This window comes from Polyodon spathula, chromosome 6 (genome assembly GCF_017654505.1).
Source record: "Polyodon spathula isolate WHYD16114869_AA chromosome 6, ASM1765450v1, whole genome shotgun sequence".
Classification (NCBI taxonomy): Eukaryota; Metazoa; Chordata; class Actinopteri; order Acipenseriformes; family Polyodontidae; genus Polyodon; species Polyodon spathula.
This window is the reverse complement of record NC_054539.1, coordinates 3,666,224-3,691,869: the sequence shown is the minus strand read 5'-3', so window position 1 is coordinate 3,691,869 and position 25,646 is coordinate 3,666,224. Positions and strand designations below refer to the sequence as shown.

General features: G+C 36.1%; 1 protein-coding gene across 28 annotated transcripts in view; it reads left to right on the top strand.

The window, feature by feature from the left end:
- The window catches only part of LOC121316704 (neurexin-1-like), a 442,910-nt gene that overhangs the window by 276,572 nt on the left and 140,692 nt on the right, over positions 1-25,646 (top strand). For all 28 annotated transcript variants that reach the window (XM_041251791.1, XM_041251800.1, XM_041251794.1 and 25 more), the window contains one exon: positions 5,669-5,850. In XM_041251791.1, coding sequence (XP_041107725.1) covers positions 5,669-5,850 — 182 coding nt within the window. The remainder of the gene's footprint in view (positions 1-5,668; positions 5,851-25,646) is intronic.

Sequence of the window (25,646 nt, the reverse complement as noted above, 5' to 3'; positions counted from 1 at the left end):
AAAAAGCATTTTACACGGAACATTTTTCTTGTGTAAATGTCTTGAGTTAAAAAAAAAAAAAAAACCTGCATGGAAACCCCATGAATGACTAGGAAAATATTTTGCCTCCTGTAACAGAGGTCTGAGAATTGGCTGCCTATATTTTTACAGAACTTTTTCGGAAAGAGAATACAAGTCAATGTAGTTTCAGGAAAGGGCATCCAGTTAGCATTGAAGAACGAAAGGAGTGTAGTATGTGAACTTGGGATAGTCAGTTCTTGTTTTGTTGCTTGATTGTTTTAATGCATTTTGGATGAAGAAACATATTTAAGATGTTAATAGTCTGTTTAGCAGAGATTCCATGGTTCATTTAGTGGCATCAAACCTAGGCTTCACCTAGAAATTTAATCCTATTAAACTGTGATTAGCTTGTTAATTATGTCATGAATGTCTCAGGAAAATGTGCTTCATGATTGACCACAGAGGTAATTTACAGATGACAGAATTTGTGATTAGAGGAAGAGTTTAATGTTTTTTTTTTATTTTTTTTTTATTTATTTCAATTGCCTTTCATTTTAATAACAAACCCAAACAGCACATAGTTGCATTTGATAATGAGTCGAATTTTTTAGAATTTACTAGTGCTGATTTCGAATTCACTGTTTTGCATTACTCAACATGCCCAAGCACAGTCCTTCTGGCGCTTCTCAATGAGTCTATCTGGAAGGCAACAGTATTAGCACAAATACCAGTGCAGTCATCAAATAAATAGCTGCCAACAGAACAGTCGTATCACTAGGAGTATATCGTATGACAACAACAGATCCATAACTAGGAGCAAACTCTGACAGGAAACATATATAACACTGCAGTACTGTATAATTAGCTGGAACAAAAATGGTCATGATGACTATTACTGTACTGTATATGAGATACCATCTTATGTAGGTTGGACTAAAGAATGACACGTGTATAATCTTATCTACATGCTACATATTAGCTTATTATAAAATAAGTGCAGAAACAGTGTTGTTGTTTAGAATTGTGTTAAGCGCATGGGTTCACAGCTATACACAGCATAGAATGACCTGGAATTCTGACACTTTTATAACTGTGATTTGCTGATTTTGTATATGTAATAATTAAGAAAGCAAAACAAAAAAAAACTAAACTGTTAGTTGAATATTGGAAATAATTGGGTTTATTATCTATACAGCATTCATGTATTAGTGCAGCATATGGACATTTAACCAATGTTTACATTGTAGAAGTGCTTAACAGCAGTTAAGAAAATCCACATTCCTACCTCTTATTAATGTTATACAGGTCCCTCTTTATTGTGCTAAATTTTTTAAAATATATTTGTTAAGGATCACAAACATTCATGCAAATATATAATACTAAGGATAACTTGCAACATCCTGGAACCTTGAGACCATAAGAGAGGCTACAGGGTTTTGGAAATTAACAAGACAAACAGAACAGTGACAACAGTGGTTTTGTTAGACAGTAGATTTATGAGGTAATTTTAAAAGCCTGGTCTGTGGAAACTGCTGGTGTCAACGATGTATCAACATTCATTAAAACCCCAGATATCAATGAACAAACAATATGAATTTAAGAACATGTATCTGTGTTTTATATATATATATATATATATATATATATATATATATATATATATATATATATATATATATATATATATATATATATTTTTTTTTTTTTTTTTTTTTTTTTTTAATTAGGCTGTCAAATCCTCCTGGTATTAAAAATCCAGTACTGGTAATTGTTAGCTGTGCTTTACAACCAAATGTCATCAGAGGAACAAATGTTGTCGGATCACGTAAATGCACTTTTAATGAAACTGCTTAATTGTGCCGTGCTGGTGCTTCACACTAACAGCTATTTAGTGGCTTGGGGCTTGGAGCTAGAAAACATAGCACTACTGAGAGTAGAGGAGCTAATGAAAGCTAACACAAAGCAGAGGAAGAGTGATGTTACCAAATATTGCAGTCTTGTTGCAGTTGCCTTCAAAGGTAAAGAACATAGAAAATAGAGTGAGGAATGCCGTTATAGTTATTGCTATTGTGCAAGTGGTCATATTGAGAAGCAAGGAAGCAGAAACATTTATTGTCCTGTACTAACCCTGCGACACATACAGTAAAAGGGGAGCATTGCACTTGTAGTCAAAATGATTTATAATCGTATTATTCTTCTGTGGTTTACTCTGCAACCTGTTTATATTACAAACATATTGTTTTAACTATCAAAGTTGTTTTTCTTTTTAGAACATTGCCTTGCCTTTAGTTTGAGCAGAAATAAAGAATACAAAAGTGAATCACACAGGGAGCACAATTAAATAAGCCGCCAACAATTCCAGACTTAGCATGCTTATTTTTCACAGAGTGCACTGCAATCCCATGAGTCTTTGCCAGTGAACTAGTCATGTGGACAGGTTTGCTGCACAGATCAGTGGATAGATACTGCAACCAGTGCAGCGTTTTATATAGAAATTGCTCCTAAGCTACATGGTAGTCAATCATTTTAGGAAAAGATGAGCTTGGTCTTGTTTTGTTTTCTTTGGTTTTACTTTGAATGCTTTTTATAGTGAGCTTTAAACTAGGGGGGCAAAAGTAATTTATCTACAGTCGGTGTTTTTCTCCAAAGTATAATTTGCACAATTTTTGGTCCAAGGGAAAATGCATGTCAAGTAACAAAGAGTGACTTACAATGTTAATTTAGGGAACTCAAAGACAGGTCTACGTTCTTTGTTACTGGTAATACACAACATTTTTTATTTTTTTTTTTATGATAAATGTGCTCCACTGTTTCTTGTATAAATCTTAATAATAATAATAATAATAATAATAATAATAATAATAATAATAATAATAATAATAATAATAATGTGCAGGTATTCTCTTAGTGTCGAATATGACTGTTAACACATTTTTTGCACACTCTACATTCACTCCCAGAATAGGTTGTTTTGAAGTTTTTTAATTTGTGAGGAACTCAATTATCTCACAGAATGTAAAAGCCAAAAACTAATGTTGTTATTTCCGTCTCCCAGTAAACACTATTATACAGCAGAAGGGTTCCGCTGACTTGTCAAATCCCCCAATTTGCTTCAAATGATTTGATTTAATTAGGCTCTGGATTATCTGGGGGTAGGGTGACCAGATTTTCAAAGCTCAAAACCGGGACACATTGTTAAATAATTGATACAACTAATTAAACCATTTAAATATAGGCTATTTAATGGATATTTAAATAGCCATCCTCTCACTCTTAGCATTTTATTTTTAAGCAGCTAGCTACTTTCAGTAGACTCCCAGGTGTATAAATTGTGGCTAATTAGTTGAACTTGCTATAGTGTGTTATATAGATGTATTGCTACTTTTATATTATAATAATAATAATAATAATAATAATAATAATAATAATAATAAAATAATAATAATAATAATAATAATAATTTAATACATTAAATCATTAAAAATACATTACATTTTGGCATTTTTCTTTCTCTCTTTCTTTACTCACTGCACCAGGCTCTACTTATAAATCCAGCCAGAACTGAACATCTATGAAATTACCGAGTTAGACACAACCGTAGATTCATATTGAATAAACAAAGGAAATGAAAACACATGGCACACTGAGGAATATAATGTTCTTGATTACCCTAGTACCTTGCTTTTTATTTTATTTAGTTTTAACTGCAGGTGCCATGAACTAAAAGCTTTTGTTTATGTTATTTTGACAAAAGGTATTTAGAGTGTGTCATGCTAGAGGAAATGGCTGAAAACTTGGACAGTTCTGACTAAACTGGGATGTCCAATCACCCTATCTGGGACTATTTCTAAGATTTCTAGAGTAGTCATATAAAGGAGGAGAAGAAGGAACATCTCTGTATACTCTTCCGTGAAAAAAAGCCAGAAAGCAGTCAAGCACAATTGCTTACAATTAAAAGTCCATATTTTGTTGTGCTTTTTTTATCCCCACATGATTCTGACCACTACATGTGTGCACTACAGAGACAGAGTGCTGTCAGAACAAGGCCTCCAAAGGTGAAAGGCTAAAACATTCTCCTGCACCACCCACTGTAACTGCCCATGTGTACAGATACAGATTTTTTTGTGGTTATTGTAATTTCCATTTCCTCTACTGTACAGTAAGTGATTCATATTAGAATAGAGCAGGCTAGGACGTCCTTTATTACCAACATCAGTAAAGAGCTTTTCATCCACAAAGATAAAGGCTGAAGCATTTAAAAGAGGCCTCTGTGAAAAGTAATGAAATCAGTGTTACTGTGTAGCAAATATTGAGTGTGTGCATTTGTGGAAATATTAATGGAGAGCCTTGGTCTCCATTCAACTCTACTTGTATGAAATTGTACCACGTCGTACAGTATTATTGATAACACCTTTCAAATTAATTTGAACGTCAATAACAGTCGTATTAAAGAAGAAAAAATACAGGGTGCTTTCTCGATCAATGCTGTGATATCGCTTTAGTGCATACCGGCTTACGTTTTACAAAGTTGTGAGGTAAACAAAAAACAAACAAGACAAGACAACAAAAAGGCTTGACATGTCTGTGCTGTGAGTACCGGACTGACTTGCTTCTGCATTGTTTGAGATTAGAATGGTCACATGTTTAATCCACTCAATTGTACCTAGAATAAAAAAAGATGTAGCAGATTTTTCCAGATCTTCACACATTTAATAAATGACATAAGAAATCACACTAATTTGTTTTCCTGCCATCAAAATCTGTAATGAGATTCTTGTTAATCAGTTCACATAAATGAAAATATATATTTTAAGCAAAAAACATGCAGTCAAAAAATAAGTAAGTGTTGTTACACTGTACAGTAAACTTGGATTTATTTGCAATGACGTGGCTGTTGAAGTATTCGGGGATGAGGGCAGGGCAAGCTTATGTAAAAAAAAAAAAAAAAAAAACTCTAAAATGAGATGTTGTCTTTGTAGATAATGCAGGATACCTGCACTGTTATGACGTGACTGGTGAGTTTTTTTCTTGCTAGCTTCCATTAGTTATCTCCTCTTGTCACAAGCTGATAAACCTTAGGCACATAAAAGTCTGCCTGAATTTATTTGTTGCGTTGTGCTTCACTGTGCAGGATGACCCAGTCATGACTTGCTTACCATTTTCATCGAATAAACTATGGCTATTTCTGAGGCATGAGAAGAAAGATATGCTTTGTTCCTCTGTGAACATAAACCTTATACTGCAACTGTGACCTTAATTGCCAATTTCTGTTGATCGTTTTTCTTCATATGTCACTTTAATTACGAAACAACAGGTTTAACATAATTTATTTATTTATTTGTTTGTTTCACTTGCTGTTACTGTTTACCACAAGGGGTTGGTTAAAAGGTACAATAATCAAGAGAGGTTATAAATGCATGTATCAGCAACTCTGTATTTTCCTTGTGTGCTGGTCTACTTGCCACTAAACTCAGAGGCTTCAGCTTTTCCAGAACACAGCTGCCAGACTGCTTTCTCACACTCGTCTTTCTCAACATACATACATATATGAATGAGTAATGAGTTGAGAAAGACGAGTATGAGAAAATATATTGCTCTATCTAAAAATAGATTTGTATTATATTGTATTCGTCTGAAAGGGTTAAAGGTTTTTTTTTTTTCATTTCAGCTGGAACTACATACATTTTTGGTCGAGGAGGTGGACTGATCACTTACACATGGCCCCCCAACGACCGGCCAAGCACTCGTGCTGACAGGCTGGCTGTAGGATTTAGCACCCAATTGAAAGATGCTGTTTTGGTGCGGGTGGACAGTTCTTCTGGGCTCGGAGACTACCTACAGCTACACATTGTAAGTAGCAAGAACACATGCTGAGAATGATTTGTGCCAGCTGTCAAGAAACATAGGACTTGTGTGGCTTTTTTTTTGGTTTGTTTTATCGTAAAGTTAAATGTTTTTATTTATTTATTTTTTTTTTTTCTCATACTAATTGTGTGTATCTAGCCAGGGAGCAAGTTAAGGGTGATATTAAGTAAATCAATAAAAAAAAATCTTGACTTCACTTAATTTACTCCCATTTGCTCTAAAAGATCAGGCTGGGTTGTATTCTTTATACAGTATGTGTTGCACATCATAACCCTTCGACCCAATGATCATGCGAAGGGGTGAGTCAGCACCTTTGATCTTAATTGTCAGTCTTCTATCACATTCTGGTGGAAGTTACTTCTGACAACGTGACCTTCATTCCTACAAGTAATGTGCAGTACCAAGACTACTTCTTTTTTCAGTAAAGACACTTTCTTTTGTAGAGATATGGAAGCCCCTGTGTGTTAACAATTGGTATTCATGTAGAGCTTTTGAGGTTACACTTACCCATTCACACATTCACACCGGCTGTCATTTATTCAGTTCAAGTAGCAAGGAAATATTTTCCTCATAATGCAATATTTATGCTCATGGAATCATCTGTCTCACACAGATGCTTCATTCTCAATGGAGCCTCTGATTTGCTTTAATAAGCAAAGCTCTTCTACAGACGCCCCTTTCTATGAGATGCTACCATGAACCTTCTGTATTCCGGTTCACTGAGCAACTGGATATGTAATCCTTTGTGATCACCGGGGCTTTTGGAGTTTAAAGTCAATGTGTCATCAAATTAACAGGCATGGGAAATGTTAAAACATTTTTAGATGGGTATGTATGCAATACATTTTTCTATGTATACCTAGAATATTCTTTCTCAAGACTTGTCACTAACTATGCTGATAAATTTGCATTGAAGTAGTAGACTAAAGCCCATTCAGAATTATGTTTCAGACTCTCAAATAGTGAATGGCAAACTGCATCAATGACTAATGCCCACCGTTAATTAATTGAGCCTGCATAATGCAGTGACTCAGTTTTTACTTTTCACAGGGTAAACAATGGTTTCAAAAGTGTAACATCATCTACTTTGAAAGATTTATTTTTCTTCCTGCCTATTTTGTTTCATAGAAGCATGACACATATTTGAGGTACAAAAAATGCAGTTTTGGATTTAATTTAGGGTTCCATTCTTTTCTGGATTTAAAAACGTACATCATAATGCCTCAGTTCAATTAAAATGATTTCACCAATATTGCCACAGTAGCACTTTAGCACTGTAAAATAACATGACCCATATTGAGCTGCAATGGCTGTCCAAATTGGATTGCATCCAGGTATAGGTTTTGTGTCTACTTTTTGGACTATGTCAATTGTACACAGAGAAAGTCCAATATTCAGTCATCTTATGCTGCAATCTTTCAATTTAAGTTGACATTTTTTGTGTCAGTTCTCAATGTGGCAGCCAGTCTATTATTTAAATTTCACGAGGCAGGAACCGGGCTTGCGTAAGGGACTACTAGAACAAAGACAACAAAGTTGTCTAGTCGAGAGAGGTCAGGCTCGGCAGATGCTCCAAGGTCACATGGAAAGCCTTGCGAACAAATTTATTTTATTTTATTAACTAATCTAACCACTCGGTAGAGAGAAAAATCCCTGCCTTTGTGAAAAGAAACCTCTGGTGGTCCTGGTGGAGAGATGGCCCCCACTCTAGCAATACTTGTTGAGCAGAAATACTATCACGGAAAGAAGAGTGAATGTAAGACTCCAGTGATGAGGTAGGACTGGTTGATTTTAACTTTGGCTGCTGATGTTGCTGCACCTATATGGAATTAATCGAGAATTGGGTAGGAAGTACGGCTTGAGAATGAGCTGAAACAGAAGATGAATTTAGTTGAAAACCAGTTCATTGAATGTAGGAGGAAAAGTTTGAGCTGAGGGAGTCGGACGTCTGAATTGCACGATCTGTAAACAAGAAAGAGTTATTAGTGACACCTGGAAAGTGTTGGGCTTCAAAATAAAATTATTGATAACTGAAATCCAGACTAACCAGTGAAGAAGTTGCAGAATTATAGGGGAAGAGGAACAGCCTTTATTGATATGAACAGCAGATTGATTGTCACAAAAGATTAATATAGATTTTTCTGCCAAAGTGAGCCTCAAAGATCGGCTGCAACAAGAATAGGCTATACTGGGGCCAGACATCTGAGAACCATTATTAAAAGAATACTACCAAACTGATAGAAGAAGCATCCGTATGAAGTGAGAGGTCATGAGGAGTAGCATTGAAGTTATCATAAAACAGAGAAAGGTCATTCCAGTGCAGTAGGAGAGAGATCTGTAAGAATTGAATGAGAGAGAGAATGCGTTCCAATTTATCTGGAGGCAGACGGCCTTCGAATAGAATAGTATCTAAAGTTATTCCTAGGAACTCAAGAGTGTGAACTGAACTGATAGTTTTCCCCTGTGAGAGGGAGACTCCGACTGCTGAGAAGAGAGACATGAGTTCTAAGAGTGCTTCAGCTGGAGAGGCTGATGGAGGAGGTATAAGGAGAAAGTGTATGTCATTTAGATGAAAGAGGGCAGGTGGAGCCTGAATGAGCATCATCACAAAACTATACATATTTAAAAAAATAAAACAAAAAAAATGAAATCCTTTGGAAATGCAGATTGAGGAATTGAAATTATTGCAAAGCTGTCCAGCACCGGAATGTTTGATGGGTCTTTGTCACAAAGACGGCCGGAGTGGGTGGCGTCAGACCAGAGCCAGGAAATGAACAACAAGAGAGGTGGAGTTTGGTGGAGCTGAGCGAATGCTTTCGCTCAGCATTTAATAAATAAGCAGAACAGAAAATTAAAAGGTTGTAACAAACAAAAATACAGGACAAGGCACATTCGCCAAAACAAAAGAGACAAACAAAACGGACTATACAGACAAAACACGGTGAGCAGATATTTTAACTAACGATTATTATTACAATTATTACATCCGTCTCAATTCTTAGCATAGAAGAATCTATTAAAGATCATGATCGAATTGAGACCAGTAATCAGTTTATTCTCCAATGCTAAACGAGCTGCTTTGGCTGAAAAAGCTTAATAATACTCATAAAAGTGGTGCTGCCATTTTTGACTAAGAGATCAACAATGCTGAATAATATGAGTCCCGTTCTTGTCGTCGGTGAGTATAAACTTCACAGAGGAGATCGCAAAAAACAGAAAATGCAAGCACAATTCTCCAAGAGAAGTTTTTTACGCAGTGGAAGATCCCAAGATTTTAGAGTAACAAACAGTTATCCAAAGTTAACTACCCTATGAACCAGAAATTCTAACATTGCAAGAATCGAGACTAAATTAACGTCTTTACCTTCACTAATATAGCATCTCATTTGAGGAGAGAGAAAGTGCAATTAACTACTGAAACAGCAGAGGATCCTGAAGTAGAGGCGGTCACTAAAGTCAACATTGGCTGCTTGAGAACAGGAGTGTGTGTAGCTGAAGAAGCGGGAGAGGCGAGCGCTATTGCTGGTCCTCTACTGATAAGGATGTAATGGCTGCCTATAGGAATGGAGGTGGATAGAGGATGAATTAGTTGATTGATATTGTTAAAAATCTGATAACGCAAATGGGAGGAAGGATCAGTGAAATTGAAAGCTGAGGGGTTGTAGATACTGAATCAGAGGCGAGTGAAGCTTGCAAAGTGGCAAACATGGCATATTATCTGACTAGTTTTGATCTCTGTTGAGTCTTTTTAGGAAGAAAGACAGGCTCGTCTGATATGGAATTGCAATATGAAATGAATAAAGCAGCCCGATCACACCCTGCTTCAATAGGCAATCCTTTTTGAAAAGACTTTCACAAGTCTGTCGATGGGCCAATCCTTGTAAAAAAAAAAAATTGCACTGGAGAATTGTCCTTAGGTTTAATGCATTTAGTGCGTCAAAGAGAAATGGCAGCGGGCACAGCTGGATAAGCAGGGATTGAAGCAGAAGCATTGTCATATTGAGGAGAAGCAGGACGGATGGATTTATTTGAAAGTTTTTTTGGTGCATTATTTGTTGAAGGAAGACAGCCAGAAGGAAAGAGAATTTCTTCATCTGAGTCAGATGAAAACGAAAGCTGCCTTGGGTGAGTAGTCATTTTATACCGATTGAAAACAAAGGTTTTGTTTTAAGACCCGCAAGTCTGTGTGGTAACTGCAATCTGAAAAGCAAGATGAGAATTAGGAAGCTAATTGAAGCTCCAGCCCCAGCCCCTCGAAGTACACAAAGCTTCTACAACAAATGCATCATCTTATTAACAAGCAATACCAGCCCAGCACTTACCCATCCTGGCAAAGTGAGTACTGAATATCTGAGGAAGACAGTGTCTCCTGTGTAGGAACCAGTGGGTTTATGTGCAGCACAACAACAGCTTTTGTTTTTAGAAATAAATTATCCTTTTTAGTCACATATTCCTTTCAAATTTATACAGAATCGGAATGACTAAATCAAACTAGTGCTGGATATTGTATGTTAAGGCACACTAGAGACAGACATGTTAACATGTATTTACTAACAAAGTGGAAAACTATATCACCAATGTGGCATGCTCTTGTGTCAAATAAACAAGATTGAGATCCCTTTAAAAAAAAAAAAAAAAAAAAACATGCTTCAAGAATAGAAGAACAATTTAAAAATTGATATCTTGTGTCTTCTCATATTACTTTGCATGCTCAAGGGCTCAGTATTATTTTCCATGCTGAGTCTCACTGGGTTTAACCAGCAAGTGGTTCTCATCTTATCTCCAATTGGATCAAATAGCTGGCAGTACTCCCTTATGGCCATTTTAATAACCAGTCCTGTTGATGCAATCCGCCTGTGTTTGTCTACTGTACTGAGTGTAATTTACTTCACTGTTCATTCGCAATCTTGATCTACAGAGGATTACAATTATGAGCTCCCAACCACAACGTCCATGCTAATATCTGACCCAGACAAAATCCAGGAAAAAACAATGTGTCTTACCTGATCAGACAGTTTGATAGACACAAAACAATTCTCCATCCAGCATACATGCAATGCAGAGAATAATGTATAAATACAGAACACTCAGATTGATACAAGGTACACTTATGAATGCACTTTTGAGGGCATTAGCCAATATGTTGGTCTACTCTAGTGGATAGAACATGTACCTGTCAGTTCTGTCTATCTACCTACCTCTTACACTCACTGGTTTAAACCTCTTACACTCACCTGGGTTTTCATACAGTCTCCTTCACTTAAAACTATGGTATTTAATTGCATGGATTTGTGTTGGAGTCTGCAAAATACCTTGCTCATGCAGCAATAACTGTGTGCACAGTACTACCTGGGGACAATGCAGTTGTTTGGTATTGCTGTAACCTGTCTCCATGGAGCATTATATGCGCTATTTTCCAAACCTCTAATTGCTTATGTCTCTTCAAAACATCTGATATATACACGCAAGCTAAAATAGGATGGCTCTGGACTTAATATATTCTGAAAAGCAGCGTGTAAAGTTTTATAATGGATGCTTTAAATGTGCTTAGTGCCTTTGCTTCAGCTGTGTTCCATTATAGGGAATGCAAAGTTGCTGGAGATTAAATACACCTAATTGCATTCTTTAAGAAAAAAGAGATATATTTTTCTCAGTTTAAAAAGTACTCTTTTGTCTTAAATGGAAAATACATTTTTTTCTTTTTTGTTTGTTTTAAATGCATCTGCAACTTGGAGGATATTTGGTATGTTTCTAAAGGTTTTGCTGCAGTTTTTATATACAGTTAGTATGCAAAATATTATAATGTTATATTTCTTCTGAATACATTCAGTTAGGTTCAGAATCTTAATTTGTGTTTCATTTTTAAGGTTACTTTTGGAATTTTTTACTGTATCTCGCTTGCTTTTCTAAAATATATTGTTGCTTATTAAAATGGATGATTGTTACCTACAGTTGGAAAGTCTGTCATTGTCTTTTATCAGCTGGTACTGTAGTTTGAGTTTTCCCTAGATTCACTCGCCTTTTTTATTTCTTTTTTTTTTCTTGCAGAAGGGATAGGAAGCAACAATGATAAAAACAAAATGACAGAAGGCATTGGTTGATAAAATGAAATAAGCAATGGTTCCTAATAAGTTTAGATCAAAAGCTAATAGAAGCAGTTGCAGACACACTACAACATGGCACCATGCTATATTTAGAGCAAATGCTGCTCTGTTATTCCCAGTGCTTCATAGCTTTTCTGTCACATCGAATCTGCTTTAAAACTGCACAACGCAAGTTGAATCTGTCGTTTTTGCGTATGTGCAGAGCCATTGCGTGAGCGTTACATCTACATTCACCATTATATTCTGGACTATTTTAATATTTAACTGCAATATGATATGGATCATGAACTTTTTGTTTTTCCACACTTAATTTAGAATTACATACACAACATATATATAAATTAACCTTGAAACTATTTGCAACGAATCAAACACATCAATTAATCTGAGTTTTAAAAAGCACGGATAAATGTATACCACCCCCCCACCCACCTGCCCCCTGCTGTTTCATTGCTGAAGAGACTAGATTTGAAGTTTAAGTACAAGGACACAGGAACAATATCATTTTTTAAACCCTTAAATTGACACACACCTAGATATCCAGATTATGTGTTTCACCTAAAGGAACTCATTGGGATGGCACAGCCATCTCTCTCATATTGGCAGACCTTTGTTGTGCTTTAATTGCCTGCTAATATGCTTGAATTTACATGCAGTACTGATATTCTCTATTTTACCATTTTCAGTTCATACTGTGACCCAAAGACTATTGAGGACATCCCCCTCTTCTTCCATTGTAAGGGAAGTGCACAAGAATAACCATTACACATTAATAGTATTTCTACTTTTCCTCCTCATACTTCCAGGGCTATATTAAGCTAAGTATCAGGGAGGAATAACATTGGAAAAGTATAAGACAAGACTAGTAGTAGTATTAGATCAGTTCAATTATTGTTGATTTCATCATGTTTTATATATATTTTTTTTTTTTAACTCCTCTCAGAGAGGGTGTTGCTAACTAAATAATATGTAGGGGTTGGTTTGATTATGGGGAAGCTTGTCATTTTATACAATACTGCAACACTGAAGGCTTTCAGGGTGCCCACACTTGCCATCGCCATCTCTAATAAGCACAGTAATATTAGAGAATGTCAAGACAGGGCACAGTTTTTGACCCTTAACGAATCTTACATTCAGACAAAATAATATTAAGAACGCCGCTAATAAAATCAGTTCTAGATTACCAGTGCCTTCCCCAACCACGTGCTCTCTGTAGATTGGAGGCCTGAGGCTGAACATCTTCGGTGGAGCGTGTTATTTTATTACATGTGCTTGCATTAGTGCTGTGTTTTTACATAAGCCTGCAAGTCTGAGCACAACACCCTCAGAATAACAATAAAAGGCATCTGCCACTGCACACAAATCATTTTGGCCATTATGTTGCGTATTACTCACACGGCAGCCCATCTTAAGGTCCACGGTGACCAATTTTCTTTTAAACAGTTTCATCTGGTTTTAACAGTGACCTTGATGTTGTATATAGATTACTATGTAACAGAACAAAATTTTAAAAAAAGCACTTTTACGCTTTTCAAATGTTGGAGGCGAAATAATTACAAAATTTACTCCTCACTTTGTTTGTAATTAACCTCTTAAAGCTAATATAGTCCTTCAGAGTAATAATAATAATACAAAATAAATTGTTGTGCCATAGGGTATGAAATAAAAAAATGGATTTAGGTGTACCAAAGGAACAGTATAATATCGTTCTTTACTTGCCCTGAAGCCATAAGAATGTGTCTTTTTGTAGTGGAAGGTTTTTTTTTTTTTTTTTAATCTTTTATCTTCAGACTCATTATACACAGGGTAATCATTATTTTCAAAGAATTACAGTAGTCTGGCACATCTCAATAATATTCCTAAGTTAGGCCATACAACTTGAATGAACTAATATGTTCTAACGCTCAGCACATTAGAACATTAAAAAAAAGAAATACACAAATCTAAATACTGGTATCTTAGAAAGATAAAGAAAATACATACAGTCCAGACATCCAGTAAATATGCACGGTGTATTGTGTTACTGCCCAGGGCGGGGGTCGGGGGATGGAGCACAGTGGTGCAGTAGGTGACAAGGTTAGCTATAATTATGGTAAATGGAAGAGCAAGTCACTCCAGCACTACAGCTTTGCAGGTTAAGAAGCAATGTTGTAGGTTCACGTCTTTACATTGCAAAAAAATAAAAATAAACTCCCAACCTTAAATACGAAATGTTTAAATAAGTAAGTTCAGAGTCACACTTAAAACAAATGCAGCAGATAAGTAGAGTATGAAATGCATCACAGAGAGAGGTTTGATTTTTATGAAATGTCATGTGCGAGTTCATTGGTATGTGAATGCTTACACTCAGTTTACTTTCAGGAAATGCACGGAAATACTGTATGCTACACTTTTTTTGTCAAAATTGACAACTAAATAGAACTATGCCTTATAGCTGTTTCCAGTAGGTATATAAAATGCCTGTTGTTAAATAGACAAAATAGAGTACTGATGTTTTATTATAATTAAAGTGACAGAGTAAGTAACGATATGCCATGTTTAATATCCTATCATGTTTCTTTTATTTTTTATTTCTTCGTATTGATCTAAGCCTATAGAACAATAGAAAACCATACAGAACTCACATAATCAGATATTTAACAGGTACGAAATGTAATATTCTGAATATGGCGATGCCTTCAAACGCATTCCTTTAGGGTACATGCATTCCGCACACATTGGACCGGAATGTACTGAATGACAGTAAATTATGTAGGTTTAGTATTGATCGCTATAGTTCAATCTTGCTGTGGTCGGTAAGGTACTGTACATGACAGCACATAAATGGCAGTAACACTCACTAATTGGTCACAGAGGGTTGCATTTGAAAGGCGCACTGACCATGGCACTTTTCTTTTGAGTGGCTATTTTTTTTTTTCCCTTCAAGTGACATTTTTATGAAGCTTTATGAAGTAATACAATGTACCACTGTAAGACAAATCCCAAGTAAAAATGGCCTAGTAAAGTAGTCATCTTAACTGAAATAGCAATACACTTACTATGCCATTTTATAATTATTAGTTTTAAAGCCCTTAATATTAGAATCTACAATTGATATGTGGATATCATATGAAATAAAATAAAGAGCTACACCATCCTTACATACTAAATCATTTCAGATTTCTGTTCAGTACCATACACACTAAACACTAGTTATGGACTGTAAAGACAATGAACAAAACAGTTGTCCCTTCCTATAACTTCAATTACTTTCAAATTTCTTTGGCAGAGTAACATTGTCCAGGGTGTTATGACATAATTAGGCTTTAATGGTTGCTTGTGGCATTGACTATTCTGTGAGAGAATGCGTACAATATGAAGTTGCTTGTTTGTGAGAGCTTAATTAAGGCTTGCAGATGTTGATGCGATCCCTGGGAGTGTTTGATGTAATTCTTCTAGGGCGTGCTCATGTATGAGTATTAAAGAACTGTTTTTACAGCAATCTCTACAGCTGTAAAATAGGAAGCTGACACTGGCTTACAGATGTAAGGATTATTTTACAAGCTGAAATAATGCTCTAATTGATTTGGAAATACAACATCTGAAAAACAAAACACTTATGGTAGTATAAGCACTATCAAATGATTTGGTTTGTTAGATATAATTGTCTTAATATCTATCTTCGAGTCTTCATAAACATGCATTAAGCTTTTTCTCAACCTGCTGAATTTGACTTCATCATTGACAAAACACAACACAATTAAGATTTTTGACAATGAAGCTGTTCAACAGCCAACTTTCTGTTATAAGAAGTTGGTGTTTGTAAAAGGTCAACACTAATCGAAACAAATATGAATGACGGAAACTGGATCTAGATTCAAACTGTGGTGCCAGTACCAGAATAACAGGCACAGACTTTGTCAGCAAAAAGAATATCTCTCCAATAGTGTTACTTATATGAATTATAGATTTCATGACCTCCTTATTTCCTTTTACCTCAAAATCAATATTTTCAAGACCAGCGTAGAGGGAGCAGCACAGGAGCTGAGTTTACTGCATCTCAGTCTTTTGAATAGCTCCAGAAATAGTGTGGTAAGACTCTCTGTGTTTGAAGAGAATGCACATGACTTGTTATCCAGGTAGTAACAGTACTATATAAAAGGGACACATGTTTCTGCCCTGCTTTTGAGTTCCAAAGGGATGCAAACAAAAGGCCGCTATTGATAGATAGCACAGATAACTCCTTTCAGCATCAGCTTTCTTACCTGTTACAATTGGGCACTCAGAATAAATAAATAAATAAATAAATAAATAAATAAATAAAATAACACTGGCATTGGAAATCAAAGTATGGAGGCCAAGCGTTCAGGATCATATTTGAAATAAATGCAATACAGGCACAGTGTTCATGGAAATGATAACAACAATACACATAAAATAAATTGTTGCTAGCTTTTAATTAAAGAAACATGACAGTGGAATCTTGAGGATTCAGTAATGTAGTGCATGCATCACAGATGCATATATGAGTTGATGCCTTACAGTGGATCCCTTTATTACTAATTTTAAAAGAAGGTGAGCACGTTTGTAAAATGCACTCATTGCTTCTTCACACACTGGCCAATAATACAACTGCTGTGATTTAATTGCTTGTTTCTTGCTAAGGGTGCTGGGATTGCTTCCAAACAATGTGTTTCCCATGTAACAAATACTGCAATATAAAAGGGGGATTAATGTAATCAGTAGATTGGGAAGTTTACTTAATAGAAGCTTTTCCAAATGAGGGTATTAGAACAATCTATTAAAGTATGTATAAACCATTTGTAAACATTGTTACTACCATTTATCATCATTGTATGCTATTCTGCCTTATTAATACACTTTACAGCATCTATTAAGCATTTATATTGTAAACACCCTAATGTATTATTTAAAACCATGAAAACAAAATAATTCAAAGACAATGTATGAAAATGTATAAAAAAGTATAAAATCAAAACAGCCAAATGCTTTAAACAATCTGTGATTGCTGTGTTTCCAAGGCTATGTTTCTGGCTCCTCGGAATGTCATTGCTAATATGATTTTTATTTTTTTTCTTATTCACCAGTTCTCTCTGGTGCCTACTGTAACATATTTATGTGGGTGCTTAGAAAAGAGAGTCACCGTTCTGTCTCTGAGGAGCTTAATATATACCACAGCTCTGTAATGATGTTCAAACGATGAGCATCTTTTACTCATTGTTAAAAGAAAATCCATACCCAAGTAGAAGCTCCCAGTGGCCTGTCAGCAGACAATGGTGATGTCATCGCACCTTAAGCAAATGATAAATGAGAGCGCTATCGTGTGACATACAGCGATGTCCGCTGTGGGGAAAATCAATTCATTAGTGATGCACTGCTTAGCGCATCAGATATGTAATCAATGCTCTCAAGAGACATGATACAATTAAAACTAAGCTGGATATGTGAAGCATCACTACTTCTGACTATGAGAAATGCGAAAATATTGAATAATGCATCTGTTATTCAGATAAAATCAATTGTTATGTAAAAAAGTAACTGCCACAGTCAATTTTGGTCACCAGTTTATTCTCTCTCTCTCTCTGTTAAAATATCTCCTCTCGCCTATGATTGACCTGGATTGACTGACAGACAAGTAGTAAGGAGAGTAGCGGGTCAGGGCAGCGGGTGATGTCAGTGGGAGTGAAAGTCTGGTCTTTGTCCGGGTTTGCCCTGAAGGCTCTTCCAACAGCACCTTTTCTCACTGAGCCCACATTAAGAACATGGTTTAGACACTGCTGTTTTAACCAGCCTGCAGCAAGTATATTTAAGCTTCTTTGTATTCCTAGTATAGTTATTGTTCCCATAACTATAATAGGAATTATATACTAGGAGTTTTACAAATAAATATCTTAATTCAAGCCTACTCTAAGCTTTATGTACACCAAGGTTGTGAGGACAGATTCCCTTACATATTGGTACAACAGTGTAATAATATTTGAAGATAGTTAATATAATTTTTGAATGTGAGAAACTCTGTCAATTTGAGCAGTACCCAGATGTACAGCACTTTATTAGATTCCATGCAAAATGGTGCTTTAATATACAATATGGAAATAACATATGGGATAACGGATTACAATTAAAGTTGTAATGAACACTCTCTTGATCAGTCATGCTTGTGTCATTCCTTTAAAACATGCAATGGCGCTATTACTGATATGCAGTTATGTCAACATTAACTGTTTACACGGACTTACCAGCAACAGCGTTGGTTTTGATTGACACCTAATCTAGCGGTACATGAGAAAATCTGCTAATGGTTTCCTTAATGTCTTCAAACCCTAAATACGCAGCCAGGAAACTGATGTATGAAGCGGCAAATGAAGCTATTAATTGTTTACTGTCTTATCCCTGTAAAGTTGGCCAACCTAATGACAACAAAGCCCACATTTTAAAGTGTAAACTGTGATAATGTAGTTTCAGCTGAAGGAACATTTGAAAGTATTTTTGCCCCTTGGGTAAATTTACTCAAGCAAGCCAAAAGCAAATTGTACAACTCAATAACAGTCTCTTATAACCGGGAGTGACGGTTTCAATTTTATTTGACGCTTGAACTTACAAAGTTAAACTATTGTGTATCTATATTATATGCATGTCACAAATGTATTACAGTTGTCATTTTTTTATAGTACTGTACAGGCACTAATTTGTAAACAAAAAGATACCGGATGTTATAATTGAGGAACGGGGATCGCATTTTTGTTTCTAGACGTAATGTACTGACTTTGATTCACAGCTCCCATCAGGGTGTCATGCCCTATTGTAAGAACAAAACCAGTGACGGGCAGACTAATCTGAGGAACAGGATTGCTAGTTTCTTGATTTTTTGCCATTTGGGGTGTAGTCATTTTCTTACTCGTCCCATTCTAAAATATTTCGTTACAGTGTTTTTTTTTTTCCATCCATGAAACAGGAAACCATTTGTATTGTACATGTTATGTACATAGAGTTATTTTTTGCCACAATATTTCTTTTATTTATTTATTTTCTTCATACAGTTCATTTTAAAACTGTTTAATTGTCGCCTGTCAGATACAAGTTACTGAATCTAGGATCTGATGTGATCCGTACAAATTATCCCCTGATACCGTACATAAGATTATGTGTATTTTTTGAGAAGAATATGGTTCTATACATATTTGTTAGCATATCTTTGTTACTATATACAGTATTTGTTCAAATTTAAGACACATTTTTGTAACCATTTCTTGCTTCTCAAAAATAGCCTGCGTCTTTAATTTGAGTGCAGTATAGTGATGCATGTATTAAACAAATGACTACCTGAGTAAGCAAACAGCAATGTGACCAACTGCTGAGAAGACAAAGATATCACTGCTTGAATAATCTTTCATTTTTATATAGAACCTTTCATATTAGACCACCATCACAAAGCACTTTACAAGATACAGGCTAGGGTGTGTGAGCTGTGTATCAGTTGCAGAGTCACTTACAAGTCTCACCAGAAAGTCAGAGTACAAGGAGGTTAAGTGATTTGCACAGGGTCACACAATGACTCAGTGGCTGAGCTGGGATTTGAACCTGGGACCTCCTGGTTACAAGCCTGTTTTTTTTTAACCACTGGACCACACAGCCTCCTATAGAATACACGAGCAGCAATGTGAATGCCTGCTGAGAAAAGACGAAACAAAACTGCCCGATCTTGAATCATCCATAACATACAGGCAGCCGTTTTCAAAGAAGCGTCGTTAGCTTCATGAAAAGTTCAAAGAAAAGCGTTGATAATTTCAGCATTTCTAACAAACAGGACCAGCTTGGACAGATCGGAAATGCAGATCAGACCCCTGTATTTTACATGCTAAGCAACACCACAGTTCACAAATCAAGAGAAAAACAGGTGTGAGTAATGAGAAACAGCACATAACTGTATTGTTCTGTGTGATAGCAGAGAGCTGCAAACTGCCTTGTATGCGTAATTGAAGTTGTATCTTTGTAAATGCATATTTATTTGATTTATTTTTTCCTCAAATTGAGGGTTGGAAATGTGGGTCTTGCATCTTAAATTGGAGGGCATCTTCACTTCAAAGGAATACTATAATTGAATAAACCTGCTTATCATCAGTATCATGTTTTAAAGTAGACACAAGCTTTTCTACCAATTACATTTTCATTTAAAAAACAATCTCCCCTGTTACACCCACAGCATCCAAGCATTGATTCTTGTTTGTATTTTGAAACAGTTTGTAATAAACATTGATTAAGGCAACAATAAAATTTACTAGCCGAAAGATTATGCTGAAAAAAAAAAAGCACATTTGTCTTTTGAACAAGCTTGAGAAAAACAATGAAATCTGACAAAAAAAAATGATGGGATAATATGAACACAGAGGTCAGATCACATGCATGTATTGACTTTTCAAGATGATGTTAAGCAGGCCGGGGATGCATTTTATTAAAGTGGAGATTGTGGCGCTAAATCAAATTCTTTGGCCTATGGTGCTGCAGGAATTTCAGAGCGGACAATAAATGAACATAACCCACACACCTTATCAGCAAGATTCCAACAAGTATTATTTTACATAACATGGTGTAAGCTGTGTTTCCAAGAAATCTCAACGTTAAAGACCGCAAAACACAGCTTCTAGACTTTTGTTATGACTACAGCTAATGCAAGAGATTCATAGATACAATAGACAGGATTATTTGTATCAAACTCATGATATAGTAATGAGAGCTTTAGTAGCAAGTGATTTTAAAACAAAATATGTTAATTAAATCAATCCGTTAATGCTTTGAAAGTGAGTCGATGAGGTCGTTAATGAACACATTTTTCGTTAAAAAATGTAATTGTTGCAGGTCACGTACATCACTTCCTGTCTCAACAACTAGATAAGGGCAACTTGTTAATCAAAGCGCATGCTAATGAGATCAAGAAAAATGAATGGAAGCATAATTCGCTGTTATGGAAACTACTAGCATAGAGAGACAGGTCTCCCACCATCGAGCAGCAGCAAATAAGCAAATAAAAAATAATGGGAATATCTATTGTGTGTATAATTTGTAAACTTAATTTAAATGCGTGCATTTTCTTATACAGAATATACATTTCTTTAGAACACTTCACATATAAAATGTTGATTTACAATTATCTGGCATTGGAAACTTGGTTGGAATTTGTTTTCTTATCTACTTTTGTATGTATTTTAGTATGTACGATTGTAGGCTATACATAAATACTTTGAAGTGCCATTTGTGTTTGTAGTTGTTAGTTATTATACATGTATACCATGTATGTAAAAATTATTATATATTTATTACGCTTTTAAAATTATGATAGAACCCTGTGAACAGGTGGCTTTGTGGTAACACCAGACCAGGAAGAAATACTCAAAACAGGGAATTTGCGGGTGTGAAAGGGTGTGGGAAAATACAAGGCAGACACAAAGGTTAATGATGAAACGCCGGCACAGGCACCCAGATTTATTAGCCTGCGTTCAGCTGGCAGTAGCTTCTATGAAAGCTTGGGGCACTCCCCCAGCAATGATATTGTGCCCCATCTCCAGACAACACACACACAGGTGTGACAACAAAAACGAATAAGAAGGCGAAAGGAAAAAGGAAAACAAAAAGATTTTAAGGAAAACTACAAAATAAAGGGTGCAGGCTTTTATTTTCAACCGCGGCTCGTTGCTCCCTCTAGCGGTGGAAGCCCCGAGAATCAGGCACTGCTCTATACCCTCTCCTGTGTACTGTGGGACGGCTCAGTCCCACTATGCTGTCAATCTAAAATAGTTGAACTGAAAGAATCATTAGTACGTGGCTTGCTTGCACCATCGGTCCTGGATCTCACACTGGAGCTGCCGCGTTGTCTCTCTAACTTGCTGCTCCAGAGTTTCTCGTTTTCCCCTTTTCAGGTCAGAATTCCGCCGGGAAGTCATGCACCCCCATACTACCTGCATGAGCCAGAGAGGATAGAAAACAGTGCCTTTTTATTCAGTCTCACACTCTGTATAGTCCCACCCCCCAGCCAATGACAGAACATCAGCCAAATTCCTCACAGGTGATTCCTGTCAACCAAGCATTGCCTGACAGCGTGGGAACACACTGGGTATCTGAACTCCCCACACTCACGTATGCGCCCAACGGCCAGTCCAGATCCCTCCCCTCTCACAGCGGGGTAAAGTATTTAATAACAAAATCAAAAGTAACAAAGACAGTACATACAACCAAAACAAAATGGCATGAGGGCCAAAAGAACACAAAATACCTTTAAAGGTAGCAGTTTGTTTCTCTCCAGTTCTGCAAAACTTCCTTACTCTCCAACTCCTTCTCCACAATAATTATCTAATTAAGGCTCCAGACACATTCTCACATGTTTTTGGCAGGGAAGAATTAACCCCATCCCTGACAACCACCACCAAACACCAATAAATATACATGGGCAGAGCTCTTGCTCTGCCACAAACCCTAACCCAATACACAATTTATTTATAATTCATCGTTCCTCTAATCATGCATTTTCTCTGGTACTCTTTGCTCAGATCAGAAGTAGCCACCGAACACTTACGTATTATAAGATTTTATATGCATACAAACGTGTGAAGGTGAAAGTGTACATTGTACATAAAGTGAGAGGGGAGTCTGACAACATTACAAATACATTTAGGCTAAATCCATGTCAATGATCTCTATCACATTCCTTGTGGATCTGTGTGTCCTTTTACATCTGTTCTTCATTCTTGTGTGGAGACACAGGTGTTAAAAGTCAAGGACACATTACAAATCCTCAATCACTTCAGGAAACTTTATTATAATATCTAATATGCCGTTTTCTATACCAAAATTCCATTACTTACAATTAGGTTTTTATTTGTATAATTTAAATAAAATCTACAGTAGAGGTCAGATGTAATATAACGTACGCATCCAGATTGCATTGATAATTTCTTGCTAGTAACATTACACTGGGTGCAAATAACGGTATAACATTTTAGCAATACAAATGTTCCAGGTAAGGTTACAAATGGTTAAAACAAGTGAATAAATCTCATTCATAACCATAAGTATAGCAAAGTCTAAAGTATTTTCATAACTACAAATATTGAATTATCTAGGTAGTCTGTAAGAAATTAACTCTGTTCCTGTACCTGTCGGTCTTTATCATCAGTGTCACACATTTCTGTTTCAAGGTGAGTTGTATACTCTTTCGTTAATTAAAACAATCCTTTTCCAAGTGCAAATTAACTCCTGACAAATGATGACAATTAGCACAGATTTGCTTTTAAATTCCCATGCAAATAAAAGAATTAGTCTCAAGAAGCATAGCTCGTTAAGATGTTAACATTATTTTGTAAATGATGAGCATGATTATTTAATAATGAAACAGGAATAACGACTGCTTGAAAATTCCAAAATCAATGCTACATACCGATTTGTTGATTAACACTGGAGTTATCATTTACATACTTTTGTAAATTCTGCCTAATTTCCTTAATAACGGGGGCAGTGTTAGCAAAGGCACACATTGAAAACAGAATATTATATAGTAATAGTAATTGCTTTTCCAGGCTTCAGCTTCGTTCACACAGTTATCTCCGGTTTATCCGCTGGGTTGGATTGACAGTTTGTCCATTTATGCTGCAACGCCAGATTGCTCTGCCTAGATGCTTCATCTGTATTACTTGCAATGGAGCACTCGCGAACATCAGTGTTGCAGTTGACCTTGGCACCAGAACCCTGTCAGCTAATGAGAAAAGACGGGCAACAAAAAGACTTATTAGCTTTAGGGAACATGCCAAGTTCCAGAGAACTCGTTTCCAAAGGTGGCTTATAAACTATGTGGCACTGTTAGCGACCATTCAAGTAGGTATGAAACAATAAAGATAACAAACGCACAAGAAAACCAAACTTTTGCATTGTTTCCGTCGTGCATTCTTTTAAGCTTCCTCTAATGCTGATCAACTGTACGCAGCCTCACTTGGCTTTAAAATAAACCCTGCCCTGGGAAGCAAAGTAGGATGCACATGCTACTCCAGGATAACCAGCAACCAATGCCTGCTTGAACTGTTTTTCAATAGACTTAGTCCTGCTAATTTGCCATTGTCATCTCAGAAATGCCACTATATAAAAGAATCTGGTCATTCATTTAACTGGCTTGTATTGGATTCTAAGCCCTCAAAAAAAAAAAAGTTTGATCAAAATAATACATTTCAGTTTATTAATATGAACATGTTTTTAGTTCCTCAGGCATCAAACTGACTTTTAGCTGAAACTAATGCATTACCCGTCCAAAACGAACAAGGTTTAGTCTATTTTGGCCATCCGGTTTATTTTAGTCCAATATTACACATGTTAATTTACAAAACTAGAAATAAACAACCTCAAAAATATTTAAGATCCCTTTAATTAAATCTCTGGGTTGTTTATCACTGGTTGTGTATTATCAGTGAGTGTTTTTTAATCCTTTCAGATTTTTGTTATTATTGTCCATTTCCCCACATGTATATTGAAAGTAGTCAAAGCACTGGCATGTGGAGTCCAGGCTGAGTCATGTGACCACCACAGGGACCCCCTACCAGTGAGGTGGCAGACAAGGTCATGGGAAGACCATCCTACTTCTTCATGGTTTGATAGTTTCACTGCATCTCATGTCTGCTCAGGGAAAACCGGGCAACTGGCTATGTAGAAGGAATGGCTGACATCCATTGATGTTCAGTTAAGAACAATAAAATAAATATCTCCGACATTCTTTTTGCAAACCAAAGTTAAAGAAATTTGTAGAAAAACAAACTATTGAGAAATAATGAAGCAGATTGATAATATGGGACTCAGACACATTAATTTCATGTAAGACATTTGTATATTTATTTTCTCACCCTCTTTATTCGTTTTTTTCTCGGTATTGTTCTGCATCTTATTTCAGTCACTGTCTAAAAATATTGGATATGTTTTACTTTATTTTTAGCACCCCGGAAAAATGTTCATACTACCCCCACAGCATTAATAATGTCACATGCTGATAGATAGATGACTGGGGGGCTGAGGTTTGTGGTGCTTCAGTAGATATTAAGTAGACATCTGTAGTTTGTTCTTGACTTGGTGACATTAACCACTGATGAGCATCCAGCTATGTTGTTTGCAGATATGGGTTTGTGTTTTCCTCACAACCCTATTTAAACACAGACAAACTATCGTAAATAATTTAGAACTAGAAACTCGCTGCATAACAACCAGGGAAGAGTTTTAGTCACCAAATGACATGACTAGTTGGAGATTTCGAATCAGGTTCCAGCCTCTGTAGTGGTGTTGACTACTAATGTCTTGCAGTATAATTGTTTTCAGGTTACATCTACTTTTAATGTCAAAGATGAGCGTGAATCCAGTGAAGTCATCTGAGAGTTGATTACTGTAGCCAAGGAGACCCAGGTTTAGCTCTGACACCTTTAGAATGCCAAAGAATTATAGTTTGCTGGAAGAGCTTTGTCTGTCAGGTTGCCTCAAGTGTATGTGAAAATTGGTCAATAAACTCATCACAGACTTCGTACAAAATGATGGCATTCACATCAGTGTGTGAGGGTTATGGGTATGCTAGCACTAGGAATCTTAATAGCCTAGAAAAGCATTGAGCACAATGAAAAAAATAAAATAAGCTGGTGCATTTATAATGATCCTTGGCAA